Source organism: Hyperolius riggenbachi, chromosome 3 (genome assembly GCF_040937935.1).
Source record: "Hyperolius riggenbachi isolate aHypRig1 chromosome 3, aHypRig1.pri, whole genome shotgun sequence".
NCBI classification, from domain to species: domain Eukaryota; kingdom Metazoa; phylum Chordata; class Amphibia; order Anura; family Hyperoliidae; genus Hyperolius; species Hyperolius riggenbachi.
Genome location: NC_090648.1, coordinates 217625963 through 217651369, shown reverse-complemented (window position 1 = coordinate 217651369; position 25407 = coordinate 217625963). Strand labels below are relative to the sequence as shown.

The 25407-nt window shown below is 44.6% G+C and overlaps 1 protein-coding gene across 5 annotated transcripts in view; it reads right to left on the bottom strand.

Moving 5' to 3' along the window:
* Positions 1-25407, bottom strand: part of CCDC33 (coiled-coil domain containing 33) — a 153601-nt gene that overhangs the window by 6273 nt on the left and 121921 nt on the right. For 3 of the 5 annotated variants that reach the window (XM_068272575.1, XM_068272578.1, XM_068272577.1), the window contains 4 exons: positions 23895-23973; positions 13920-14041; positions 11563-11652; positions 10989-11105 (listed from right to left, as the gene is read on the bottom strand). In XM_068272575.1, coding sequence (XP_068128676.1) covers positions 10989-11105; positions 11563-11652; positions 13920-14041; positions 23895-23973 — 408 coding nt within the window. Of the gene's footprint in view, positions 1-8031; positions 8104-8185; positions 8275-10853; positions 10910-10988; positions 11106-11562; positions 11653-13919; positions 14042-23894; positions 23974-25407 lie in introns of those variants that run through there. The other 2 variants (XR_011029964.1, XM_068272576.1) reach the window with 2 other exon arrangements.

Genomic DNA, 25407 nt, shown 5'->3' with positions numbered 1-25407 from the left:
TAGGAGAAAAGTTGTTTTGAGAGTTAGATTCCATAGAGAGCAAGTGTCCAATGGTTCATATGGTGTATTTGTTAATGCATCTAGCACTAGAGGGAGATCCCATTTGGGAAAAATGTTTTTCCTAGGTGGTTTGATCTTCATTGCTCCCCTTAGGAATTGGATAACGAGAGGGTTCTTTGCCCATGTTTGACTTGTCAGAGCTGAAATAGCTGTGACCTGTACTTTGAGAGCGGAGTAGCTCAAGTGCTTGTCTAGTCCTGATTGTAAAAAATCTAAAACCTGATGGACCTGTGGATGGGCTGAGTCAAATTGTTTTGAATTTGCAAACTCGATGAATTTGTTCCAAATGTTGTGATAGGTTCTGTTTGTCGATGGCTTACGAGCTCTTAACAGTGTATCTATAACCTTATCGGAACACCCGACTCTCTTTAGCTTGTTCCCTTCAATAACCAGGCCGTCAAATTCAATTTCCGTGGACTCGCGTGTAATATTGGTCCCTGGTGAAGTATGTTGTCGGTCGCTGGTAGTGGCCAGGGAGGCTCCACCTTCAGATTCCATAACAGGGGAAACCAGGGTCGATGCGGCCAGAATGGCACTATCGCTATGACTGTTATCCTCTCTGATGATATCCTGTCGAGGATTCTGCTGATCATCAGAGTAGGGGGAAAAACATACCCCAATCGGAAGTCCCATCTCGTCGTTACTGCATCCGTGGCCTCCGCTAAGGGGTCCGGATGTCTCGAGAAAAATCTGTGGCATTTCGAATTCCGGGACGTTGCCATGAGGTCTACCTCTGGGTGGCCCCATCGTTTGCATATGTCGTCGAAGATCTCCTGGCTGAGTTTCCACTCGTTGTTGGATAAGCGGTTGCGACTCAAAAAGTCTGCTTTCACGTTCTGATTCCCTGGAATGTAAGTAGACCGAAGACTGATAAGGTGTTCCTCCGCCAATTTCATTATGTGTGATGTCTCCTGGAGTAATCTCAAGCTCCTTGTTCCTCCTTGTCTGTTGATGTACGCAACAGCTGTCCTGTTGTCCATTCTGAGAAGTACTGCCCTGCCCTTCACATTCGGCAAAAACTGTTGCAGTGCTTGGCCGGCTGCCCTCAGTTCCAGAATATTTGAGGGTTGTCTGGAGAATCCCTGACTCCAATAACCTTGTGCTGTTTTGGAACCAAGAAAAGCCCCCCATCATTTGGTGCAGGCATCTGTTGTTATGATTAAGGGAGTTTCCTGGACAATGGGCTGTGTTCTGGAGAGATTGTGTCTGTTCTCCCACCAATCTAGGCTGGATTTCATATTGCCTGTGACCTGAATCTGTTGATTCATGCTGGTTCCGTCCCACTGTGTGAGGAATTCCCATTGGAACCTCCTCGTATGCCACTGAGCCCATGGGACCATGAAGATGGTGGAGGTTAGGACTCCTAGCAGGCTCAGACATTGTCTCGCTTGATATTGAGATATTCGTTTGGCTTCTCGTACTCTTTGTATTATAGTATCTTTTTTGTCCTCTGGTAGTCCTACCGAGTTGAGGAGAGTCTGGAATCTTGCTCCTAGGAATATTGCGTCCTGTGATGGGGTCAGTTGACTCTTTCGCCAGCTTATCATCCAGCCAAATGTCTGCAGCGGCTCCAGCAGGATCTGTCTCTGGTGTATTATGACCTTCTTGTCCTGGGCCAACAGAATGATGTCGTCCAAGTAATGGTGTGTTCTCAGCCCCCTTAATCGTAGTAGGGCTATAATTTGTACAAGGACCTTGGTAAAGGTTCGAGGGGCCGTATTTATACCGAATGGTAGGCATACAAATTGTAGATGTAGTTCTCCTACACAGAATCTTAGGAAACGTTGAAATTTGTGATGAATGGGTATGTGGAGGTAAGCGTCCTCCAGGTCGACTGATAATATCCAATCTGCACACTTCATTGATGTTATTATTGAATGTAGTGATTCCATTGTGAGAATCTGCTCAGCTGCCTGTGCAGACGGGCAGCTTTTTGACCACTGTTCAGGTCTGCATTCTGCAGGTCTCTTTAAGAGAGACTTTTTGTCTGTATTGCAGCTTGCTACTGAGGAATTTGCATACATTCGTTATGCAAATCCCCTACCTGCCTCCTGTGATGACTGGCAGTATAAAGGTTAGGATTACCCACAGTCCTTTGCTGGTCATTCCTTCAGGGTTTGTAGTACACACTCCTAGAGAGTGTCAGCCATGCTACTTCTTGTTGAAGTTATCTTGGAGTAATTCTGAGGACTGCACTAGGCAGTTTCTTTAGTGCCGTCAGGATTGCTTATCTGTTTGTTCGTCAGTTGCGACTGTCCTTTCCCAGCGGTGGTCGATAGGAAGTCGTTCTGTGTGTCTGGGTGCTAACCGGAACAGCGGTTGTTGCTGGTAGCCCCTTCTGATCTGTTTCCCTGGATCGTGCTAGCCTCTTTTCGCTAGTACTGTGGATCCTTCTGTTCTGTTTCCCTGGATCGTGCTAGCCTCTTTTTGCTAGTACTGTGGATCCTTCTGTCCTGCTACTCTGTACCTGGATCGCACTCGCCTTGCGCTAGTGCTGTGGATCCTTCTGTTCTGTCTTCCTGGATCGCGCTAGTCACTTTCGCTAGTGCTGTGGATCCTTCTGTTCTGTCTGTCTGAATCGCACTTGCCCTAGCGTTAGTGGCAGTGGATTCCTCTGGTCTGGATCCTCGAGCTAACCTCGGCTGCGGTCGCTGCTGGTTACTCCTTCTGTTTGTCGTGTGCTTGGATCACACTGCTCTGACAGCAAGAGCAGTGGATCTTTCTGATACCTGGTTCGCACTGGCTCTGACGGTAAGAGCAGTGGTTCCTGTTTGATCGATTCTCGTTGTCTGTCTGTTTGCGTGCGCTTGCTTGTGCCTGCGGTAAGGCAACCGTGTAGTAAGCGCGTTTGTGTGGTGTCTGTCTTGTCTTGGTTAGTTAGGCGTGCTTGTCTCTATTGTGCTTATCACGTGGAGACCGCGCACGAACGCGTGCACTGTTGCGAATGAGTGCGGTGTTCGCGTTCAGCTAGCGTTTGTTATTTTCCTTATCTTTCTCTTTGTATGATTTACTGTGCCTTTGCTACCCTGGTGCTCTGTCCTGCTCAGTCTTGTGTCACTATTGGCAATCGCCATTCTTGCGATTGCATTTCCTACTTCGTTTCCGCCGTTGTGTGTTCGCCGTTGCTGGGTGGCGACTAGTTTGGTGGGCACACATTGGTTCTGTCCCTTTGCTCTGTTCCCTGTGGGCTATCCAGCCCTGCCTGATTGTACCTTGTCCTGGATCTGTACAATTCTCCTTTGGCATCTGAGGCTGTGCAGCGGCTGTGTTCGCCTGCACTCCACAGCACCATCTGCCGGTGGGAATTGCCCTCTGCGGGTGCATAGCACCTAGCCTGGGTGTCCTCAATTATACGCTTGTGGAGGAAATCCGCCGCGTCAGCGCACGTCTGGTGCGCTGACCACGAAGACGATTCCACAATCGTTACATCCATCTTGAACTTGTGTAATCTTATGTGTTTGTTCAGCTCTCGAAGGTCCAAGACTGGTCTTAGGTCTCCTGTCTTTTTCCTCACGAAAAATAGGGGTGAATATAGGCCCTTGCCACGTTCTTCGTGCGGGACAGGCACGACAGCTTTCTTCAAGATTAAATCTTCTATGTACAATCTCAATATCTCCTGTTTGTCTTGTGAGGATGGGATCTTTGTTGGGACAAATAGATTTTCCGGTGGATTTGATTTGAAACTCCACCGATGACCCTTGATTATGGTGTTTACAACCCAAGGGTTGTGGATGTGTTCCGCCCACCTGTGTCTGAAGTGGCGGAGTCTTCCCCCAACTGGGCACAGCTGGACGGAGACACCATCAAAAGCTCTTCAATGTGCTTGGTGTAGGGGCTGTTGGTCTTTGTTTGTTCAGCCTCTGAAGTGTGGCTTGGCCTCCTTGCCAGTTCCTCCTGAACTCTTTTCCAGGTTTGTAAGATTTTGAATTTCGTAACCTAGCCTGCTGAGACCTGTATTGTTGCCCCGGGAAGAACCTCTTTGTCTTCCGATCCTGGGGAATAAGGCCTGATCTTCCTCCTGTTACTTTAGAAATTGCGGAGTCCATCTTATCTCCAAATAGCGTCTTCCCATCGAACGGAATCCTACACCAATTTTGTTTGGAGGTGGAATCTGCTGACCATGACCTGAGCCATAGGGCTCTGCGTAGAGATGAGCGTAATGATCTAATTACGATTTCGCGAAATTTCGCGTAATTAGTGTAATTACGATTATGGCCGTAAGTACATAATCGTAATGCAGAAGGATTTCGCAAAATTTCGCGTAAGCGTAATTTTCACGTAATTTTCGCATTACAGTCGGTATTACGAAATTAATGCGTATGGCCATGCTCCCAAGCGGAAAAGTTGACGCATGTATCAATGTTAGGTAGCCACCGACTTTAAGGGTTAATAGCAAAGCCCCCTTAAATGCTAAGAGCCTCAAATTTGGAGAATATATTAAGGAGATCAGGAGGAATAAGAGGAAAATTTTTTTTTTTCAAAAAGACCTTATAGTTTTTGAGAAAATCGATGTTAAAGTTTCAAAGGAAAAATGTAAACATTTAAAAACCCGCCGACTTTAACGGTTAATAGCAAAGCCTGCTTAAAGTTTATGAACACCAAATTCCCAGGGTATATTAAGGGGATCAGTGGGAATAAGAGGAAAATTTTTTTTTTTCAAAAAGACCTTATAGTTTTTGAGAAAATCGATTTTTAAGTTTCAAGGGCGAAAATGTCTTTTAAATGCGGAAAATGTCAGTTTTTTTTGCACAGGTAACAATAGTGTATTATTTTCATAGATTCCCCCAAGTGGGAAGAGTTTTACTTACTTCGTTCTGAGTGTGGGAAATATAAAAAAAAAACGACGTGGGGTCCCCCCTCCCAGACCTCTTTAACCCCTTGTCCCCCATGCAGGCTGGGATAGCCAGAATGCGGAGCACCGGGCGCGTGGGGCTCCGCACCCTGACTATACCAGCCCGCATGGTCCATGGATTGGGTGGTCTCGGAAGGGGAGGGGCAGCCAAGCTTTCCCCTCCCCCTCCGAGCCCTTGTCCAATCCAAGGACAAGGGGCTCTTCTCCACCTCCGATGGGCGGTGGAGGTGGAGGCCGCGATTTCCTGGGGGGGAGGTTCATGGTGGAATCTGGGAGTCCCCTTTAAAAAGGGGTCCCCCAGATGCCCACCCCCCCTCCCAGGAGAAATGAGTATAGAGGTACTTGTACCCCTTACCCATTTCCTTTAAGAGTTAAAGTAAATAAACACACAGACACTTAGAAAAAGTATTTTAATTGAACAAAAAACATAACCACGAAAAAAGTCCTTTAATATTCTTAATTAACCATTAATACTTACCTGTCCCTTTAAATAAATGATCCCTCGCAATATCCTCGGAAATGTTCTCAGTTACAATGTAACAAAGTTATTACAATGTAACAACTTTGTTACATTGTAACTACGCCGCACCCGACGTCACTCGCCGCCGCCGCCGCCGCGTCTGTGCTGCATGGACCCGACAGAGCTCTGAGCTATAGCTCAGAGCTCTCTAAGCATCTTTGTATTTGGGCTCCAAGGAGCCCCATTGGTCCTTAGCAGACCAATGGGGTTCCTTTAAATCAGAAGGAACCCCATTGGTCTGCTAAGGACCAATGGGGCTCCTTGGAGCCCAAATACAAAGATGCTTAGAGAGCTCTGAGCTATAGCTCAGAGCTCTGTCGGGTCCGTGCAGCACAGACGCAGCGGCGGCGGCGAGTGACGTCGGGTGCGGCGTAGTTACAATGTAACAAAGTTGTTACATTGTAATAACTTTGTTACATTGTAACTGATAGAACATTTCCGAGGATATTGCGAGGGATCATTTATTTAAAGGGACAGGTAAGTATTAATGGTTAATTAAGAATATTAAAGGACTTTTTTCGTGGTTATGTTTTTTGTTCAATTAAAATACTTTTTCTAAGTGTCTGTGTGTTTATTTACTTTAACTCTTAAAGGAAATGGGTAAGGGGTACAAGTACCTCTATACTCATTTCTCCTGGGAGGGGGGGTGGGCATCTGGGGGAATCCTTTTTAAAGGGGACTCCCAGATTCCACCATGAACCTCCCCCCCAGGAAATAGCGGCCTCCACCTCCACCGCCCATCGGAGGTGGAGAAGAGCCCCTTGTCCTTGGATTGGACAAGGGCTCGGAGGGGGAGGGGAAAGCTTGGCTCCCCCTCCCCTTCCGAGACCCCCCAATCCATGGACCATGCGGGCTGGTATAGCCAGGGTGCGGAGCCCCACGCGGCCGGTGCTCCGCATTCTGGCTATCCCAGCCTGCATGGGGGACAAGGGGTTAAAGAGGTCTGGGAGGGGGGACCCCACGTCGTTTTTTTTTTATATTTCCTACACTCAGAACGAAGTAAGTAAAACTCTTCCCACTTGGGGGAATCTATGAAAATAATACACTATTGTTACCTGTGCAAAAAAAACTGACATTTTCCGCATTTAAAAGACATTTTCGCCCTTGAAACTTAAAAATCGATTTTCTCAAAAACTATAAGGTCTTTTTGAAAAAAAATTTTTTCCTCTTATTGCCACTGATCCCCTTAATATACCCTGGGAATTTGGTGTTTCTAAACTTTAAGCAGGCTTTGCTATTAACCGTTAAAGTCGGCGGGTTTTTAAATGTTTACATTTTTCCTTTGAAACTTTAACATCGATTTTCTCAAAAACTATAAGGTCTTTTTGAAAAAAAATTTTTTCCTCTTATTCCTCCTGATCTCCTTAATATATTCTCCAAATTTGAGGCTCTTAGCATTTAAGGGGGCTTTGCTATTAACCCTTAAAGTCGGCGGCTTTTTTATATTATACGGAGCGTTACGGTTTAACGCGAAATTACGGTAGCGTTTAATGCGAAATTACAGGCATGAACGAAACGCGAAATTACGCGTTGTAAATTACGCTTACGGTATTTTGAATTATGATGTTAATGGCAATTACGCTACCGTAATTTCGCATCGTAATCGCAAATTTCGCATGCGTAATTTTAGTAATGCGAAATTACGAAAATTTCGGCTCAACTCTAGCTCTGCGTGCTGTGACTGCATACATCATTGTTCTTGATGAACTTCTTACTATATCAATGGCGGCCTCACCTATAAAATCGGCTGTTAGATTGAATTCTTGAAGTGACCTTATTAGTGTTTTCTTGTCCGTATCCGCTGCTATGGCCATCTGTAGGTTTTTTGTCCAAGCCTTTACTGCTCTGCTTACTGACGTTAACGCTATCGCCGGTTTTAAGGCTCCTCCTGTAACTGCGTAAACTTTTTTTTAGGTCGCTATCCATCTTTCTGTCATTAGGGTCCCTAAAGGAAACTGCGTCCTCAGTTGGCAGCGTGACGTGTTTAGCCAGTCTCATGACTGAGGCATCTACTGTCGGGACTTCCTCCAAGTTTTTAACTTTCTCTCCCGGTAATGGGTATAATTTATTCAGACGGTTGCTCATATTGAGTTTCCTATCCACCTTGCTCCATTCTTCCTGGATGATATCTCCGATCTCCTCCATAAAAGGGAAGAATGTGCTACTCTTTTTTAAATGTTTATAATACGTTTTTTTCTGCTTGGCCTCCGGGTTTTCTTCTTCCTCTTCCCATTCTATGGCCTGTCTTACTGCCTTAATGTAAGGTTCTACTAGTGCGAAGTCAAAGCCTGTCAGTCCTTCCTCTTCTTCTTCAAGTTCCTGTTGTGACGGGGTCTGCTCTGTCTGGGATGTGTGAGGCATACTAGCCACATAGCTTGCCATGGAATCTTGGATTGCCTTTTTAATCAGTTCTGATACTTCTATCGGCTGCTGCTGTTCTGCTGACATCTGTGAAAAGCATCTATGACATACAAGTTTCCCCGGCAGGGCGGTCCTTCCACATGCCCAGCAGTGCTTTGAAGATCTATGATGGTGATATCGATAACGTTCATAATCCCGTGGCGATCTGCTTCTTGATCTATACTCATAGTAATATGAACGTGATCTTTCAGGCGATCGAGGCTTTCTGTAGTAGTCCTGATAGTCTGCCTCTTTATTCTGTCTTCTGGGGCTGTCAGGGGACAAGAAAATGTCCTTTAGCTTCTGCACTCTTTTCTAGACCTATACTAAATACTTACCTAGTGCACCCTTACCTTTCTACATATTGCTGGTCTTTTAACTGTGCGTCTTGATCCTCCGCCTCCTCACCTTGTGAGGTAGCTTCCTCTCTTTCCTCCTCCATCTGTGCGTAGGTCAAAAGAAAAAATATAACAATAGCTATGGCTAAATACCTAAGTAGAGGGTTTTTCCCCCCGCCACCCTTTTGTACCACGTCTGTTAAAAAGATTCCTACCTTAACACGTAACTCCTGTGCTCGCTCGCCGCGTCCTGCACAGCCAACTCCACGCTTGAGGACGCGGAAGCCGGAGTTTGCTTCCGTATATGGGCCAGGTACCTCCCCTTGGGCATTCCCAGTCACCTCGCGCCTATCGCGTTGCCGGCGGAAGTGACGTTGCGGAAGTGGCTGGTGGTGGAGCACATCGGGGCCACTGTAAGCCGGAAGGGGATTGGAGGAGGAAGAGAGCGCGTGGAACGCAGCCAGCGTTCCTGTGACCCGCCCGCTATGGACTATTAGTCCTATCCGCGTACATCTAGTTTAGCATGCTGCAAGAAAGAAAAGCTATTAGCTTTTACCTGACAGCCCCATCAGCAGCCATGCAAGTGACCCCCTAAGACCAAGCAGAATGGGGGTCTGCTACAGGTGAACCACTGGAACACACAGAGCTCACCAGGAGAGGCTGAACCTGGGAAGAAAAACCATCAATAGACGGCCGGCAGGATGCACCTTTGTTACTGTTGTCCGAAGTGGGGACGAAAAAAACAGACAGGTAGGCAAAGTGGGTGGCTTTAATTTATCTAATTACTGGTCCTATAAGGGGTGAGTGGGCGGAGCAACTACCCGTAGGTGCTGCCATGGAGGCATTAGGAAATATGTTTAAATAGAGGATACCCTGGTTCTGATTTACTATGGTTATCCTAAGCTAAAGAACATTTGAGAACATAAATGAGCAGCACAGTGGCTGTAAACACTAGAATAACAAGTCCATTTCCCAGGCAAGATGTAGTCTGCATGGATGGAGACTGAATGGCTTTCCCATGTTTGTGTGGTTTTTCTCCTGGCACATGCCAAAAACGTATTGGTGTGCTAATTGGCATCCTCCAGGTGGTCACTACATTACATTGTGAAATCCTTTAGGGACATACTATGAGGTTAGTTCTGATCAGTATAAAAAAATATATATATATATGATTGGCCTTATGCTAGGTACACAGATACAATTTTCTGGCAGATTTACCTGCCAGATCAATTTTTTCCAACATGTCTGATCTGAATTCTGATCCATTTTCCGATCAATTTCCATAGAAGTGAACGGAAAATCGATCAGAAAATTGATCAGAAAATCGATCACAATTCAGACTGGACATATTGGAAAAAATCCATCTGGCAGGTAAATCTGCCAGAAAATTGTATCGTGTGTATCTAGCATGAAATTGGTATTGTCATTAAATGTCTATCTATAGACTAAAGCAGGGGTCCCCAAACTTTTTCAGTCAAGGGCCGGGTCAACATACTTCAGACTGCTGGGGGGCCGGAACATACATACAATGATGTTGAAAACATTACATTGAATCTAGGCATTGATTCCCCTCAATCAAGCCCGGAGGAGAACTCCCAGCAGCAGCCATTCAGTCATGCGGCGCCCGAAGAACATCCTGCACCAGATAGAGAAGCATACCCAGGTGACAACCTGCTGGGCAGCAGTGTCACCTGATGCAGAATTGGATTGGAAGCCAGCAAATGACTGCTCACTGGCTTCTACAGTATGTGGATGGGTGGTGCCAGCACTGCTATTCTATATGCAGGCTGTCGATATTGAAAAGTGCAGTGAGCTGCATCTACAGTATAAGTAATAGTGTTTGGGGGGGGGGCCAGTGAAAAAGCCTCAGCTGGCTTTATTCAGCCCGCGAGCCGTAGTTTGAGGGCCACTGGTCTAAAGCATTAAAAATGAATGCCATGGGAGCACTGCCCATTACTCTATTAGCACCACGCACATTACTATAGTACTAATAGAGTACTGACTGCTGCTCTCCTGGTGTTAGGACCAACAAAATTAACCTCCTTGCTGGTTCAATTCACGCCGGCAAGGAGGCAGCGCAGAACTTTTTTTTTTATTTTATTTTTTTTAAATCATGTAGCGAGCCCAGGGCTCGCTACATGATACCCGCTGAGCGGCGGCATCCCCCCACCCACTCCGATCGCCTCCGGCGATCAGAGTAAGCAGGAAATCCCGTTCAGAACGGGATTTCCTGCAGGGCTTCCCCGGTCACCATGGCGACGGGGCGGGATGACGTCACTGACGTCATGGACGTCGGGACGTCACAGGGAATCCCGATCCACCCCTCAGCGCTGCCTGGCACTGATTGGCCAGGCTGCGCAGGGGTCTGGGACGAGGGGGGGGGCCGCTTGGCTCGGCGGGTAGCGACGAATCGGCGGGTGGCGGCGGCGATCGTGTACCACATGCAGCTAGCAAAGTGCTAGCTGCGTGTAGGGAAAAAAAATTATGCAAATCGGCCCAGCAGGGCCTGAGAAATCCTTCTACGCAGGTTACCCCGAGCTGAGCTCGGGATAACCGGCAAGGAGGTTAAATTACTAACCTTTCATGCATCAGACCCTTTGGTCCATAGCAAGCTGTCAATTAGTGATTTGCTATTGCTTTTTAAATTTATTTTTATTATTATTTTTGTGTAAGCCTGTTCTACCTGAAGATGTGTGCATGTTCCCAATATTCTTCAGTTCAGGGTAAATCAGGCCCTATCTTCAGTGAAAAAGCAGAAGATCAGTGAAAAAAGCAGAAAATGAATTAAGAAATAATAATGTTTACTGTAATTCCTTACAACAGGAAAATGATGCAGGATAGTAGTCTGCGTCCGGCTGAACCCCATCTGCTGCTCGGAGATCTGTGTCTGGAGTTGCTGCTTTTCACGGCCCCATCGGCGAGCTGCCTCTTCCAGCTGCCAGTAGGACAGGTAATAGAGTGACAGAAGAACACACAATCAAATTATCAGAATCATTGCAGCACAGAGGTTCACAAATAAAGGTTGATTCTGCTGTCTATTAAATCACTTTCCTCAGATCTGCCAGTGATCTCTTGAGCCCAACACATTCAACTGGCAAACTTCTGTTCAATCATGGACAGGTTATTGATCAAAATGGTATTTAGGAATGGTGATGAATTTTTGATTGAGATTAAGTGGAGCAATATGGTACATCACCGATCACTACTACCAGATTGACTTCTGATAAGGAAGTAATCAACTGCTTGCCACACCGTGCTGCTATACATCTGTAACTGGCTTCCTGGGCTGTTGTGAAATATATGTGATCCAGAATCCCAGATAACGTATGATCCCCAATGATCTCCAACCCCAGAATAGCGAAGTAAATCAGTTCCATAGAGTGGACTCTCACCTCTTTCTCCAGACTCTGAACTCTTGCTTGAGACTTTTCTAATTTGCTAAGAAGAGAAAACTTTTCACTGTCTGTGAATGGGTCATGAACCTGAAAGAAAAAAAAAGAATTCCTGTCACGGTTTCATTCGTGTCTGTAGTCTTGTTCAGAAGATTTATTTCATTTCTGGTCTTGGTATTTTACACTTGACTAACAACCCTAAGAATTTTATTTTTAATTGACCAAAGGTTATTTTATTGATAAAATAAATGCATATCAATAGAACAATCAAAGAGGAAGTGGGGCATATTAAGTTCCACACAATTCACATAGGAAAGTGAATAAATAGTCGATCACAGTTATAGTCATAAAAGAACCAGGTAGACACATTACTTAGTATTACGCATAGAAATGTGGCAATAAAATACAAACATAATCCTATATGTTTATATTGGTGTACACCATTGTCTGTATTATTATGCACACCATGTTTGTTTTTTTACAAAGAAAGACGTTGTGATATACAAAGGGTAGTTGTGGGCAATATTTAATCACTGATACAATTTACTTTCTCTCTTAAATTTTCTCCAAGGAGATCATCATGTGTTTAAAGCAACGTTTCAGCATTCTGCAACTATATGCGGTGTACTCCATTGTCTGTATTATGTACCCCATGTTTGTTTCTTACTTTGTACAGCACCACAGAATATGTTGGCACTTTATAAATCAATAATAATAAATAATAATTTTCATGGGACATTGTAGTATTTGGTATCTAAGCATAGTCCTGGATTTATGCCATACAATAATGCCTTTATTTTTAAAGAAACACATGGGGAAATACACGGGAGTTGTGGACAATATATAATTCCAAGACATAATTCAGCTTTTCTCCTGAGTTTTCTCCTAGGAGATAATTTTCATCTTCTGTTTAAAATAATGTTTCAGCACTCTGCAACTGAAAAGTACTAACAAGTAGGTGTAAGTACTGGCAAAATTATTCTGACTATTTTCTGGCTTGCTGGACTGGTGGCTTGTAAGGCATTGTATTGATAAGATGTGAAATATCTCCAAGGAGAAAACTTAGGTGAAAAAGTGAATTGGATCGAGCCCAAAGGATTTTAGGTAATAGAACCATTTCCAGCACATTAACTTGCCACATCACAGATAGTGATAATTTGGTCCAAGCTGTGAGTTTAGATTGCATTAGAGGAAGTAGAGGAGCAACATTGTCTGAGTAATAACATTTGGGGATGCCGTAACCATCAGAGTGTGCATGGTAGTGGTGAGGCAGATACATTTGGGTCATCTAGGCCTACTCACTCCAGTTGATGAAGAGACCAGTATTCACCCATCTCAATAATTAAGTTGAAGACAAGCAACATGTAGTGAGTTGTGAGGGTCAGATAGATAAAGGAAGGTATCCCAACACCAAGAATTTAAAGCAAACCAGTGAGAATTATGGTCAAGAGGGAAGGGGAGGGCGCATGCTAACTATACACTTAGGGCCTGTACACACTGCTGCGCTTGCGCTGTGCTTTTAAAATCGCATGCATTTTTTAATCGCAAGGTCTTTTGAGAAATCATGAAATCATGAAGACCTGTACACACTGGTGCGATGCGATTTTTCTATTTTCATGAAGGCTTTGCGATTTAAAAATCACATGCGATTTTTAAAAAAGTAGCGCAAGCGCAGCAGTGTGTATCCCATTTACACTTAATCAGTTGCTCTCAGTTATAACTGATTTTCAAAGTAATGCCCATGTTTTCCTATGGCTCAGTTCCCACTATACGCATTTTAACTGAAAGCTTTTTCACAATTCACTGCTATGGAAAAAACACGTACCAATGGGTACTAACACATACTAATGTACACTAACCCATACCAACACATTAAATGTAAAAGGACCCTTATACTAGGAAATGGTAACTTTCCATTGATTCATTTTGAAGAAAAAGTAGTTGTACTTTGTTTTAAGGAGGAAACATAGTACAAAACCATTGCTCTTGATATCTGTTCTGGTTAATTATCCTTTAGCTGTTTAAAGTAAACCTATATCCAGTTAATTAAACAGCCCCAATTCCTCTTTTTTGCTTTGTTGCTTTGCGATGTTACCATAACGCAAATGATTCGGTGTGAAAGGGCCTTAAATGTATACAAGATCCCAGTACAACCTATAGTCCAGTGGGCATAGTATTCTGCTATCTTTGTAATACATTTGCGTTTAAAAGTTTCATATGTTCAAATTTTCATAATTTGACAAGTTTACAAAAGATACCTATTTGTTTACAAAAGATACCTATTTATTTTGTTAACATAATGTTTACATTATTCCTTGTTACCGAGAGACATAACCAGGTTCACATACTCTACTCACAGGTTGGATCTGAGTCAATACTGTTGTTGATGTTTGAGATTTTTCCAGTTCTTCCCTTAAACGTGAGTTTTCAGCAAGTAATGCAGCATGAATCTCTCCCTGAAGAGCCTCTACTCGAGTCCCTGAAAGCATTATAAGCAGAAAACAATAAGTGAATGTGAAATGTTTATGGACTGTTTCCAAGAATCTTCTGTCTCTGCTTCCCTCCTCCACTGCATAAGGTAAATAGAATATAATTAAGATGAAAAACTCTAAATTCTAGGCTGCTCAAAGGATTTATTACAGGCACAACATATAAGAGAGGGAGAAAATTGGGTAAGAGATCATTAGAAATGCATTGCTCTGACCTGATTTCTTCTAAAGGAGCAAAGGCAGCAACTGAAGTCAGGCCCAAGCACAGAGGACACCCATACACCAGTCTGAGGCTCAGAATTTCAGGATGCAATGAAAAGTATCTCTATCAATAATAATTCAGCCTGACCACATGAAAAGTTATTTTGCCTTATTTCTTCTAACAACATGGAGGGATATGGAGGATGACCTATGCATTTCCTATTAAACAATATTAACTGCAGGGCCAGTCCTAGACTTTATGTTGTCTGAAGCAAACTTCAGAGGATGCGTTGCCCCCTCCCAGCCCCCTAAACACTAATTAGTGCAGATGGTCTCGTGGACGGGACCACGGCACTGTCATCGCGCCAGTCACTGCACTTGATCAGTAGCAGTGACTTATCAGATGTCACTGGCGCATGCAAAAGATTCCCCTCTTACTGGCCATGGTAATCTCTCGCTGGTGATGCGGTTTTACCGTAGCATACCTTGAAAAGAGGCATATATCGACACCTCACCTGCTTATGATGTTATAGGGAACGGTGGCAGGTGCCACCAGTGGAATAAAGACGGGGATTCGGGGTGAGTGGATGAGGAGGGTAGTATTTGTGCCATGATGGCGGGCAGGAGAGCGGAGAAGAGGCAGGCGCCAGGTTGTCCAAACTGTTTGTCTAAATGCCACCCCCAAGATTTTGCTTTCTGAATCACGTGATGCCCCTGATCTGTCCCCTGATTGCCTATCTGTCCTGCTCATCATGTGCTTCTAATACCTTTAGCCATAGATCCCGAACAAGCAAGCAGATCAAATGTTCTCTCTGAAGTGTGACTGGATTAGCTGCATGCTTGTTTCAGCTATGGGACTTAGACACCACTGATGCGTGAAAGCAGGAGGGGGGGGGGGATAGCTATACTCTTCCAGGCCCCCCAGCAAACACAACCTTCACAGGGCCCTCGGCAGCTAACAGACAGCCACACCCCCTCCCTCCAGGCTATAGGGGTCCACTACACTTCTCTGTTTAAATACATCTATCTGCTCTCGCCGTGTCTGGTCTCCTCTTCTTCCCACCGCCACCCGCTCTGCTGCCTGTCCAGCTCCGAGTCCTAATGTAGAGTGAGTTGTTGTCACACTTGCTCTAACGCAATACTCCTATGTCTGCCTCAGTGTTGTATTCTGAAAGCATAATGCTGGGAACACATGATGCAATGTCCCACCCGACCGATGGGTAATCTGATGGTGAAGTTGTTTTGTCTGTACATGTCCAAACTGCTCCCATTCAATAAAGGGATCGATTTTCCGATGACAACTTCGCAAAATCAATCCTTTTATTGATTAGAAAAAACCTAGATACATAGGTCAGGTTTGAAATAATCATCCGATTCCCATCGATCGGACTGGAAGTTGCATCCTGTTTTCACGCTGCATTACTCAAGTTCCAGTATGAATCAATCTATTCTATCTTTTGTTCACTAATTATATCCACCATGGCAGTATTCATAATCTCTATAAAAATGATTTTCCTTCTGTTACTATCCACCAGGGTTATTTCTGCTAACATGCAGGGCTGTGTAAGTGGTTTACATTCAGGTTCTCACTCACTCACTGACAATTTACATCTTACATGTTTTTCACTTTCACTGTGAGTGTGGCAGCATATTATTAGCTTCACTAAGAGAAGAGAACAGTAATTTACTGGCTAAACATCCCCAGCCAATCTGCTACAGTCACCATTGGCGCCAGAGCCGGCCTTTGGGGGGGGGGGGGGGGGGCAAGTGGGGCAATCGCCCCAGGCCCCGCGCTTGAAGAGGCCCCGCGCACCGCCACTCGGAGCCGGCCTAATTTAATACTCACTGTCTGCTGCGCGGGCGGCCACTGCCTCCGATCGCTCACTGACCCGATGCGCTTCCTGTATGTGTGGAGCGCATCGGCATCCTTTCCCTCCTCTGCTGCCCGGCTGCTGGGTGCGCTCTGCGGTGAAGTCACGAATGACGTCATATACATGCGCAGAGAGAGCGCTCCCTGCGGCAGCCCGACCTGAAGATCCAACCAGGACTGAGCGAGCAGGAGCCACTGTCTGCAGCAGCAGCCACCGGCCCCGGACGGAGGCCAGGCAGAGCAGATACCGGTCCGACTCCGGTACTAAGTAGGAGGATTATTTGTGGGGCCGCTAGCTAATTAGTAAATTTGGGCGGGACACTGGGGCTGGTGGAGCATAATTATTGTATACTAGCTACATACTGGGCATAATACTAGCTACATACTAGGCACTATGCTAGCTATATACTGGGCACTATACTCGCTATATACTGGGCACTATACTTGCTATATACTGGGCACTATACTAGCTATATACTGGGCACTATACTCGCTATATACTGGGCACTATACTAACTATATACTGGGCACTATGCTAGCTATATACTGGGCACTATGCTAGCTATATACTGGGCACTATGCTAGCTATATACTGGGCGTACTATGCTAGCTATATACTGGGCTCTATACGCGCTCTATACTGGGCACTATGCTAGCTATATACTGGGCACTATGCTAGCTATATACTGGGCACTATGCTAGCTATATACTGGGCACTATGCTAGCTATATACTGGGCACTATGCTAGCTATATACTGGGCGTACTATGCTAGCTATATACTGGGCTCTATACTAGCTATATACTGGGCACTACACTAGCTATATACTGGGCACTATGCTAGCTATATACTGGGCACTATACTCGCTATATACTGGGCACTATGCTAGCTATATACTGGGCACTATGCTAGCTATATACTGGGCACTATACTCGCTATATACTGGGCACTATACTCGCTATATACTGGACATTATACTCGCTATATACTGGGCACTGTGCTAGCTATATACTGGGCACTATGCTCGCTATATACTGGGCACTATGCTAGCTATATACTGGGCACTATGCTAGCTATATACTGGGCTCTATACTAGCTATATACTGGGGCACTATACTAGCTGTATACTGGGCACTATACTAGCACTTATGGCTCTAGGCCCCGCGTGTGACACTCGCCCCAGGCCCCCGCATACTCTAAGGCCGCCTCTGATTGGCGCATATACAGGACAGAGCTCTTAGGATGAAGTGATATACATGTCTCCAGCCGATGTACTGCAGTCATCTTTGTCCTGCATACAGCCCAGTTCTTTTTGGGATCATAGCACCTGTATGTGAAAGAAAGGAGTCCTACTAGCCAAGTGCTGTGCTTGTGAATGATTCAGCATCAGGTAACAGAGGGCTTATACACTGATGATACCAAGTTCTACCACTGGGGGCCTACACACGACTAGGAAGAACGTTGTGGCCAGAGATGGATTGTAACAGAAGCTTTACATGCTACTGATATTTCTGAATAAACTGAGCAAGCAATATTGCCTAGCATGCTAATGTTACTGCTGGCCACCTGCATTAACCCATCTAAGCAGTGACATGTTTGCTTTATTTGTTGCTATTGTTAGTGATTTTTTTTCTTTTGGTCTATAATGCATCACAGATGACATTATAAGATGTATGGTGAGCTGTCTAGGTTAAGTAGTCAGCGGTGTTCAATGAGGAAGTGAATGAAATGTGCAGGATGAGAAATCTTTCACGTGTCAGATGTGAATTTACAATGATGTATTCATTGCAGCCACATGCTTCTTAATGCGGTCACTTCCAGCTGTCACTTTCCATGTTCTCATTCATTTGTATTACCCCTTATGACTGCAATCTCTCAAGATACCCAGGGACTCCCTTCTGGTTTGGGATCAATAATATCTCCTTTCATCCATCTATAGCAGCTCCTATATCTTACAGCTGTTCTAGCTAAATATTGTTGATATAAACATTTCTAACAAATCATAACTGTGGCAGATACTGCCGGATGAGAAATATAGCATGCTGCAGTTTTTAGCATTTCATGCGCTTGAAAAACGAATGCCCAGCCAGACCTCAGGAGTGCCTGAAGGTAAAGGCTTGTGTACGAAGCAGGCCCAACATTAGTTGGCAGGTAAGAAAGATATTTCTTATAAAAAAAAATGTTTTTCCATAAATATAGATGCTTGTTTTGGCTAAATGTGTGTATTGATGCAGGTGGCAGACATCTCTAGAGCCAAATTACCTCAGGAAAATGAGTTGTCACCCTAGAAAATCCAGTTCAGGCAAGATTTTTTTATTTCCACTCTGAGATTAGTCAGCAAGATGTACTTGTATAAGATGCAGCAGTGGTGCAGCAATAGGGGATGTAGAGGCTGTTACTGTAAAGGGGCACCGGGACTAGAGGGGCCCACTAGGGACCATCCTTCATCCATCCTTTTAGCTTCCCTCTGTTTTTTTTGCTGATAATGATCACTCTTTATATGTGCATTCTATAGTAATATCATGATAGGACAACTGAAGTGAGAGGGATATGGAGGCTGCCATATTTATTTCCTTTTAAACAATACCGGTTGCCTCGCACCCCTGCTAATCCTCTGCCTCTAATACTTTTAGCCATAGACCCTGAACAAGCATGCAGCAGATCAGATCTGTCTGACATTCTTGTCAGATCTGACTAGATTAGCTGCATGCTTGTTTCCGGTGTTATTCAGACACTACTGAAGCCAAATAGATCAAACAGGGCGGCCAGGCAACTGGTATTTTTAAAAGGAAATAAATATGGCAGCCTCCATATCCCTCTCACTTCAGTTGTCCTTTAACAAATGGTTTCCCTCCTCTGATGGCACCTCTTATACTACAGAGGTTCGTGGATGGTTTTAGGCTCCATGTCATTTAAGTGCTTGGTGGCCCCATCTAAAACTTGCACTGGGCCCACCGCTCCTTAGCTAAGTCACTGAGTTGCAGTGTATCCATATACATTCACTGCATACATCTTGTTACTGTTACCAGCTAGACCAAGCATGGGCAAACTTGGCCCTCCAGTTGTTAAGGAACTACAAGTCCCACGATGCATTGCAGGAGTCTGACAGCCACAGTCATGACTCATAAAGGCAAATGCATTGTGGGACTTGTAGTTCCGCAACAGCTGGAGGGCCGAGTTTGCCCATGCCTGAGCTCGACCAAGAGGCGATTCTATCATAACTGATCAGAGAGGTGATTGTCTTAAAGGGAATGACAGGGATTTAGCTGTACAGTTGTGTTTTTTTTTTTGCAACAAAACTGAAATGACCCATATGATAACTCTTGTTCTTATGCCTGGTAAGGATCCTGAGTTCTGCCCTTCCTAACGGCCAATGTTGCTCATAACCTCTGATGCAAACATTTTTGCCATAGTCCTTGCCAACAAATGTATTGAATCCATAATTCATCCTGATCAGAGCCGGTATATACCAGGGAAGGGAACTGACATAAACACCAGGAGGCTGTGCATGCACCTCAATACCTCCCACAATCATCCTGGTTCCAGATTTCTAGTATCACTTGATGTACTTCTTTGCAACAGATATTTTCAGTAAAAATTATCTGTTAAGATAATCACTATAAATACCTAAACTACACTAGTGTGTACAAAGTCCAGTTCCAAAATGTTCTGGCCTGAACTTTACATGGGGGTTCAGGTCAAGCATATGATCAGATCATTGTCACTATGGGCATTCATAGGCCTAATTACAGGAAGAGAAAGCAGGAGGGGCACCTGTTCCGGATTAGCATAAGCAGAAAGAACACCTATAGCTGCTGCTTAATACAGTATTTTTTTTGCAAAATAAAGCACCTTTTCTTCTTTCACAGTCATATCCTGTTTTTTATTATGATGATTATTATTTTGAACAACAGACTGATAGGGACCACCCACAGTACAAAATGCATAGTTAAAGGCAACTCACTTTAGCATGCATTTTTGTGTGCATTTTCAGACCCCAATCAATTACACTGAGTGAAGCAATGCACAGTATCGGACAGGAATGCTTATCATACCGCACTGTATCACAGCGCACTTGTGAATGGTAACATGAGCTTTCTAGGAGAAAATGCATGACATTGTTCATCACGATTCAGACACTTTATGAAAAACAAGTCAGGTCACGTATAATGTGAACAAACACTTAAGGTTCGGAAAGAATAACGTTTGATAAAAAATAACACCTTGAAATGGAGCAATCACTGGCACTGTTCATCACGTAAACCAGTAAAGTGCAAGACAGGATAACTGTTATTATTGTGAATAGGAATTTCAATTCCTGCCTAGAATGAAGGTGATGCCAAATGGCAGAATTAAGGTGGCCATACACTCGTTAGATTAGCAGCAGATAGATCATAAGATAGATTTTTCATCTATCTGATGTGTTTAGGAACATTTTTTACTAGGAACAGATTTCCAATAGATTTCTGTGAGGAAACGCGGAAAAGCCGCCGCGTGTGCCAAGAGCTAGGCGGCTGACTCCGCGTCCTACGCGGCGGTTTGCACGCATCTGGTGGTGTGGTGGAACGCGGAAAAGCCGCCGCATGTCCTGACAGCAAAGCGGCTGTTTGCATGCAGCAGCATGTGCTTGGTGTGGCTGGGTCTGTTAGTGCACCTAGGCAGATGGAGAGCTATGCTCGCGCGGGCCTGAATTCAGGACCTTTATACCTGCAGAGGAAGTGTCAGCTGATCAGGAAGGTCAGCTGATTCCTGCAGGACTCATGATTGGCTGAATGATTCGGGCGGGGCAGCAGAGTCCAGCAACTATATATTCTGCTGCTTATTCAGTGGCTGGTTGTCTGGCGTTGCGATCACATACGTGGGAGCACCCAGATCCGTAGTCAGATCCGCAAGTGTGCCGGGACCAGCTGGAGCTGTAATCCTACACTTAGCTAGTTTCTGTTGATAGCTTAAAGTACTAGTTTGATTGTGATTATCTGTTTTGACATTTTGCCTGCCTGACTATCCTCCTGAACTCTGATCTTGTACCTCGATATTTCTGATACTCTGTTGCCGAACCCCGGCTCGTCCTTAGACTCTGCTTCTGCCTACTGATCTTGTACCTCGATATTTCTGATACCCTGTTGCCGAACCCCGGCTCGTCCTTAGACTCTGCTTCTGCCTACTGATCTTGTACCTCGATATTTCTGATACCCTGTTGCCGAACCCCGGCTCGTCCTTAGACTCTGCTTCTGCCTACTGATCTTGTACCTCGATATTTCTGATACCCTGTTGCCGAACCCTGCCTGTACCTGACTCCGCCTTTGCCTCTTGATATTGTACTTTATCTGTCCGTGTGTGTACGACCTGGCTTGTCCGACCTCGAGAACCGACCTCACTGTTGGAGGCGGTTCCCCGTTCTATCAGTGACACTTCCTCCAGAGTGTTACTTTTAGACAATCCTTCCTACTCGCAGCCTGACTCCTCCCGTCTTGGAGAGTCCAGGTCTTCGGAAGGAATCCGTGCAGTATACCTTACTGCGCTGAGGCTTAGTCCTCAAAGTGTTACTGTTACACCAAACACTACACTCTACTCAGGTAAACAGAGGTCAGCTGGTATATCGGATTATCGGTGATACTGCAGATCACTTATAATCTGGTATACATCTGTATTCCCAGTGATACTGCAGATCACCGGTAATCAGATCCTCTCTGTGCTTCACCGGTCGTTACAATTTCAGTTTGAAATCTATTGAAAATCGATCTGATGGCATTTTTTTGCATTCCATTAGGTCCAATGTAAAATGATAAGCCATCTCAACAGATCCACCTAGATTTTCCAGCCTGCCAAAAGTCAATAGAAATCGGCTGATTGGTCAATCGATTTGCAATCGGCCAATCGATCAATCGATTTTGATCGATCGATCGGCCAGAAATCGGTTGAGTGTATGGGCCCCTTTAGGGAAGGTCAGGAGCTTTCCGATTGTCATAATCAGAGACTGGATGGTGAAGCAAGTACAAAGCTGCCCGATACAGCAATCTGCAGTCTCATCATTTGATGTAAAACTGTTGCCCGTGCTTCACATGGGTTCTAAATGGGAGTACATTTTTGGCAGATCAGTCTGCGATCACCTGTTTCATGGCAAACATTAGATTATCCATCAGATATTCACATTTGCCTGTGTCCCAAATGAGAAGGGTTCCCCTTAGGCCAGTTCTTGGTGATCCTGACAGAGGAACAATCACCATGAAATGCAAATCTTTTCAGTAGCATAGTGTTCACCACGTGCATGAAATAGAGGCATCATAAAATTTGGGCGCCCGGGAAGAGCCAAGAGTAGAATATTGGTATTTTACTGATATTCTACTATTCAACACTGGTATTTTTCATTAGTAAAATATCGGTAAAATGTACCAATATTTTACTACAGCAAAACCTAACACTATTCTCATACATAACCTTTCCCTTTTTCGATACCTAACCTTAACCATCCCCCGAACGGCTAACTTTACCTCCCCTCTATCCCGGAAAACCTTAACCACTTTTTTGTATATTTAGAAAAAAATGATAAGGCTGCATTTTACATGATTTCATTAATAATTAGTGGTGCATGCAAGAAAACAATTCAAACAGGGAAATAGCGATCATGTACAAAGTCAACCGTAGATCTAATAATGTTTGTTGTCCAGTTTTGCTTTCATACAATCCTGGTGACTGAGGTTCTCCAAAATGTAACTGGCTACCCTGTATGACCCCTGCTGTTTCCAAGGGAGAACAAACATCCTAGTAGATGATATTTACTTTTACTTGATACCTGTTCAGCCCCAAATATTGAATCTTGGTAGGTTATAAAAGACCAGCTCCAAGCTTAAATATTTTCCTAATACTGAGTATGCATGGAAGGCCAGGGTTTTTTTCTATGTGTATTGCATATAAGCTCCTTGATTAGCTAATGTCAAATAAGCCACTTTAAAAAAAAAACCTGAGGCAGTTGAAAAAGTGGAGTTTTACCTACAGCACTTAGGACTTTTTTCAACCACCCGGTCCCGTAGTCTATCAAGTTCCATGGAGTCCTCCCAATCCCCTCCACTGTACCGCTGTCCACCTCCCAAAGATTATGACTGCACATGCACAGTCCCAGCTGCGTGCCTACTTGACTGCACTCCTATTGTCGCAGAAGTTCTGGGAATGCAAAGTTTAAGTTTCTATGAACAGTGGATGCACAGAAAGCTCCCGGCCATGAAAGCATGATTAAGGAAAAACTACGACTAGTGGATCTTTCAGAAGAGACAGCAGTACACTGGAGGGGATTGGGAGACTCCAAGGGACCTGATAGACTACAGGAGGGTGTAAGAAGCGCCAGTTAAGTACAACTCCACTTTTTTCCCACCTCGGGTAGCCTCTAAAGTAAATGCTCAGGAGGTGTTTCTTCAGCTATTTCCTGCAACACAATTGTCCAGACCTGCAAGCTATAATTTTGTCTCACAGTTCTGTTTGTGCTTCTTTGCCTACAGTGTGAACAGCAGCATTATGATGCCAAGCAGCAGAACAGCTCCTCTCATAGAACCTAAAGATTAGCTTAGCCGATTCCCATGACCTAATCTTTTACGAAGAATTTTCAGCTATAGAAGCCCAATTTGAAGTAAATAAACAACATTTGGGCTCTCTGCTTGCTAAGCTACCAGAGGGCATATTAGGAAAAGGAGGTTTCAGTTTGCGATGTGAAAACAGAAGAACATTTAGTGCTAAGCTTATAGAATATTGCACATTGGTAAATGCCTGCTATTATATCACCTTTGTCTCCTGCATCAGTACGACTCCTCCTCTCATCCCTGAGTTTATTGTCTAGGAGTTTTTCCATTTTCTCAATTACCTAGATAAAAACAAGGACAACACAAATTTACCATCACACGCAAATGGCCTCTGCTTACAGGAGGGAAAATGGACAGAAGTGAGAATAATCCTACTATATGTCTTTTTTATCTTCACAAATAATTCCACACGGTAAATGAGAAATATTGACCGATTAGTCTTCAACAGACATTTGTAAAGTTCAGGTGAACAGAGGTTAACCAATGAAATATGCCTGGTGAAACAGGTGGGCTGTAAGGGTAAAGGGCATTACAGCCTTCTACTGCACACCACTCAGAACAAGTCAGGCTCTAGAATACTGAGCATAAAAAGGTTCAGTAAATGCTTCTATCAGTACTGTGCGCAGAAAGGGATTTAGCTTTAGGATTAGCACATTCCTACACTGGGAATAGCTCAGAAGCCAGAAGCACTTTTTTTGTTTATTTAGAAAGAATTAAACAAGCTACATTAACTCATTTTGGGGAAGTCTACTCAATGAACTTTAGGCTGAGGCCACACTCATTACTTTACGAAGTAGGCATAATACAATGCACACTTCGCATGTTAAACATGCATGTTATTTTCATAGCATGCTATGTAACATGTGCATTTTCACACGGTATCAAGAAAAGTAGAAAGTGTGTTAGCCAAGGCTGGACTTATATCTTGGGAGTCTGTAGGTGCAGAAGATCCTGCGCCCTAAAGCAGGAAATCTACATGACCACTTGGGCCTCACTCACAGCAGGGGCCACACTGTTTGTGACTTGAACAGAGGGCAGAGCAGTGCTGGGTTCCAGCAATGAGATCTTCATCCACCTGTCCAACAACCTGTATCCAAGGCTACAGTGGTGCCTCATGTGACCTGTTATGTGCTGCCGGGTCACATGAGGTGCTGCTGTAGTCAGATAGGAAGCAGGACTTCTTGTGTAGCTGGTGATCCCACCGCTAATCTGCTGAGAGTGTGTAAGTGATGTGGCACCTGTGCAGCAGATACCCGGCACTCTGGAGATCAGATGCTACGGGCCAGCAGGGAGGCTTGTATACAGACATGGACTGGAAAACAATAATAAGGTCCCAAGAAGCAGCAGTGGGGTGGAGGAGGATCAGAGAAGCCTCCGGATCATCCAGTGTGGCTGCCTGCTACTGAGGTAAGTATCTAAAAAAATTTTTTTGCAACAGGTTTTCTTTAAAGGGTAACTGAGATGAGAATAAAAAAAGTTTTATACATACCTGGTTCTTCCTCCAGCCCCCTTCAGGCTGATCAATCCCTCGCCATCCTCCTCTGCCCTCTGGATTGTCCTATAGGCGGCCCAGTAATCTTGCAAGTCGGCGCAAGCGCAGTCCGGTCGTGTGTGCTCCCCCATCGTGCTCCTGCGGCCGGGACCTTTCTGCGCCTGTGCAGTACTACTGTGCAGGTGCAGAACTATCCCAGCAGCAGGAGCGCAATAGGGGGCGT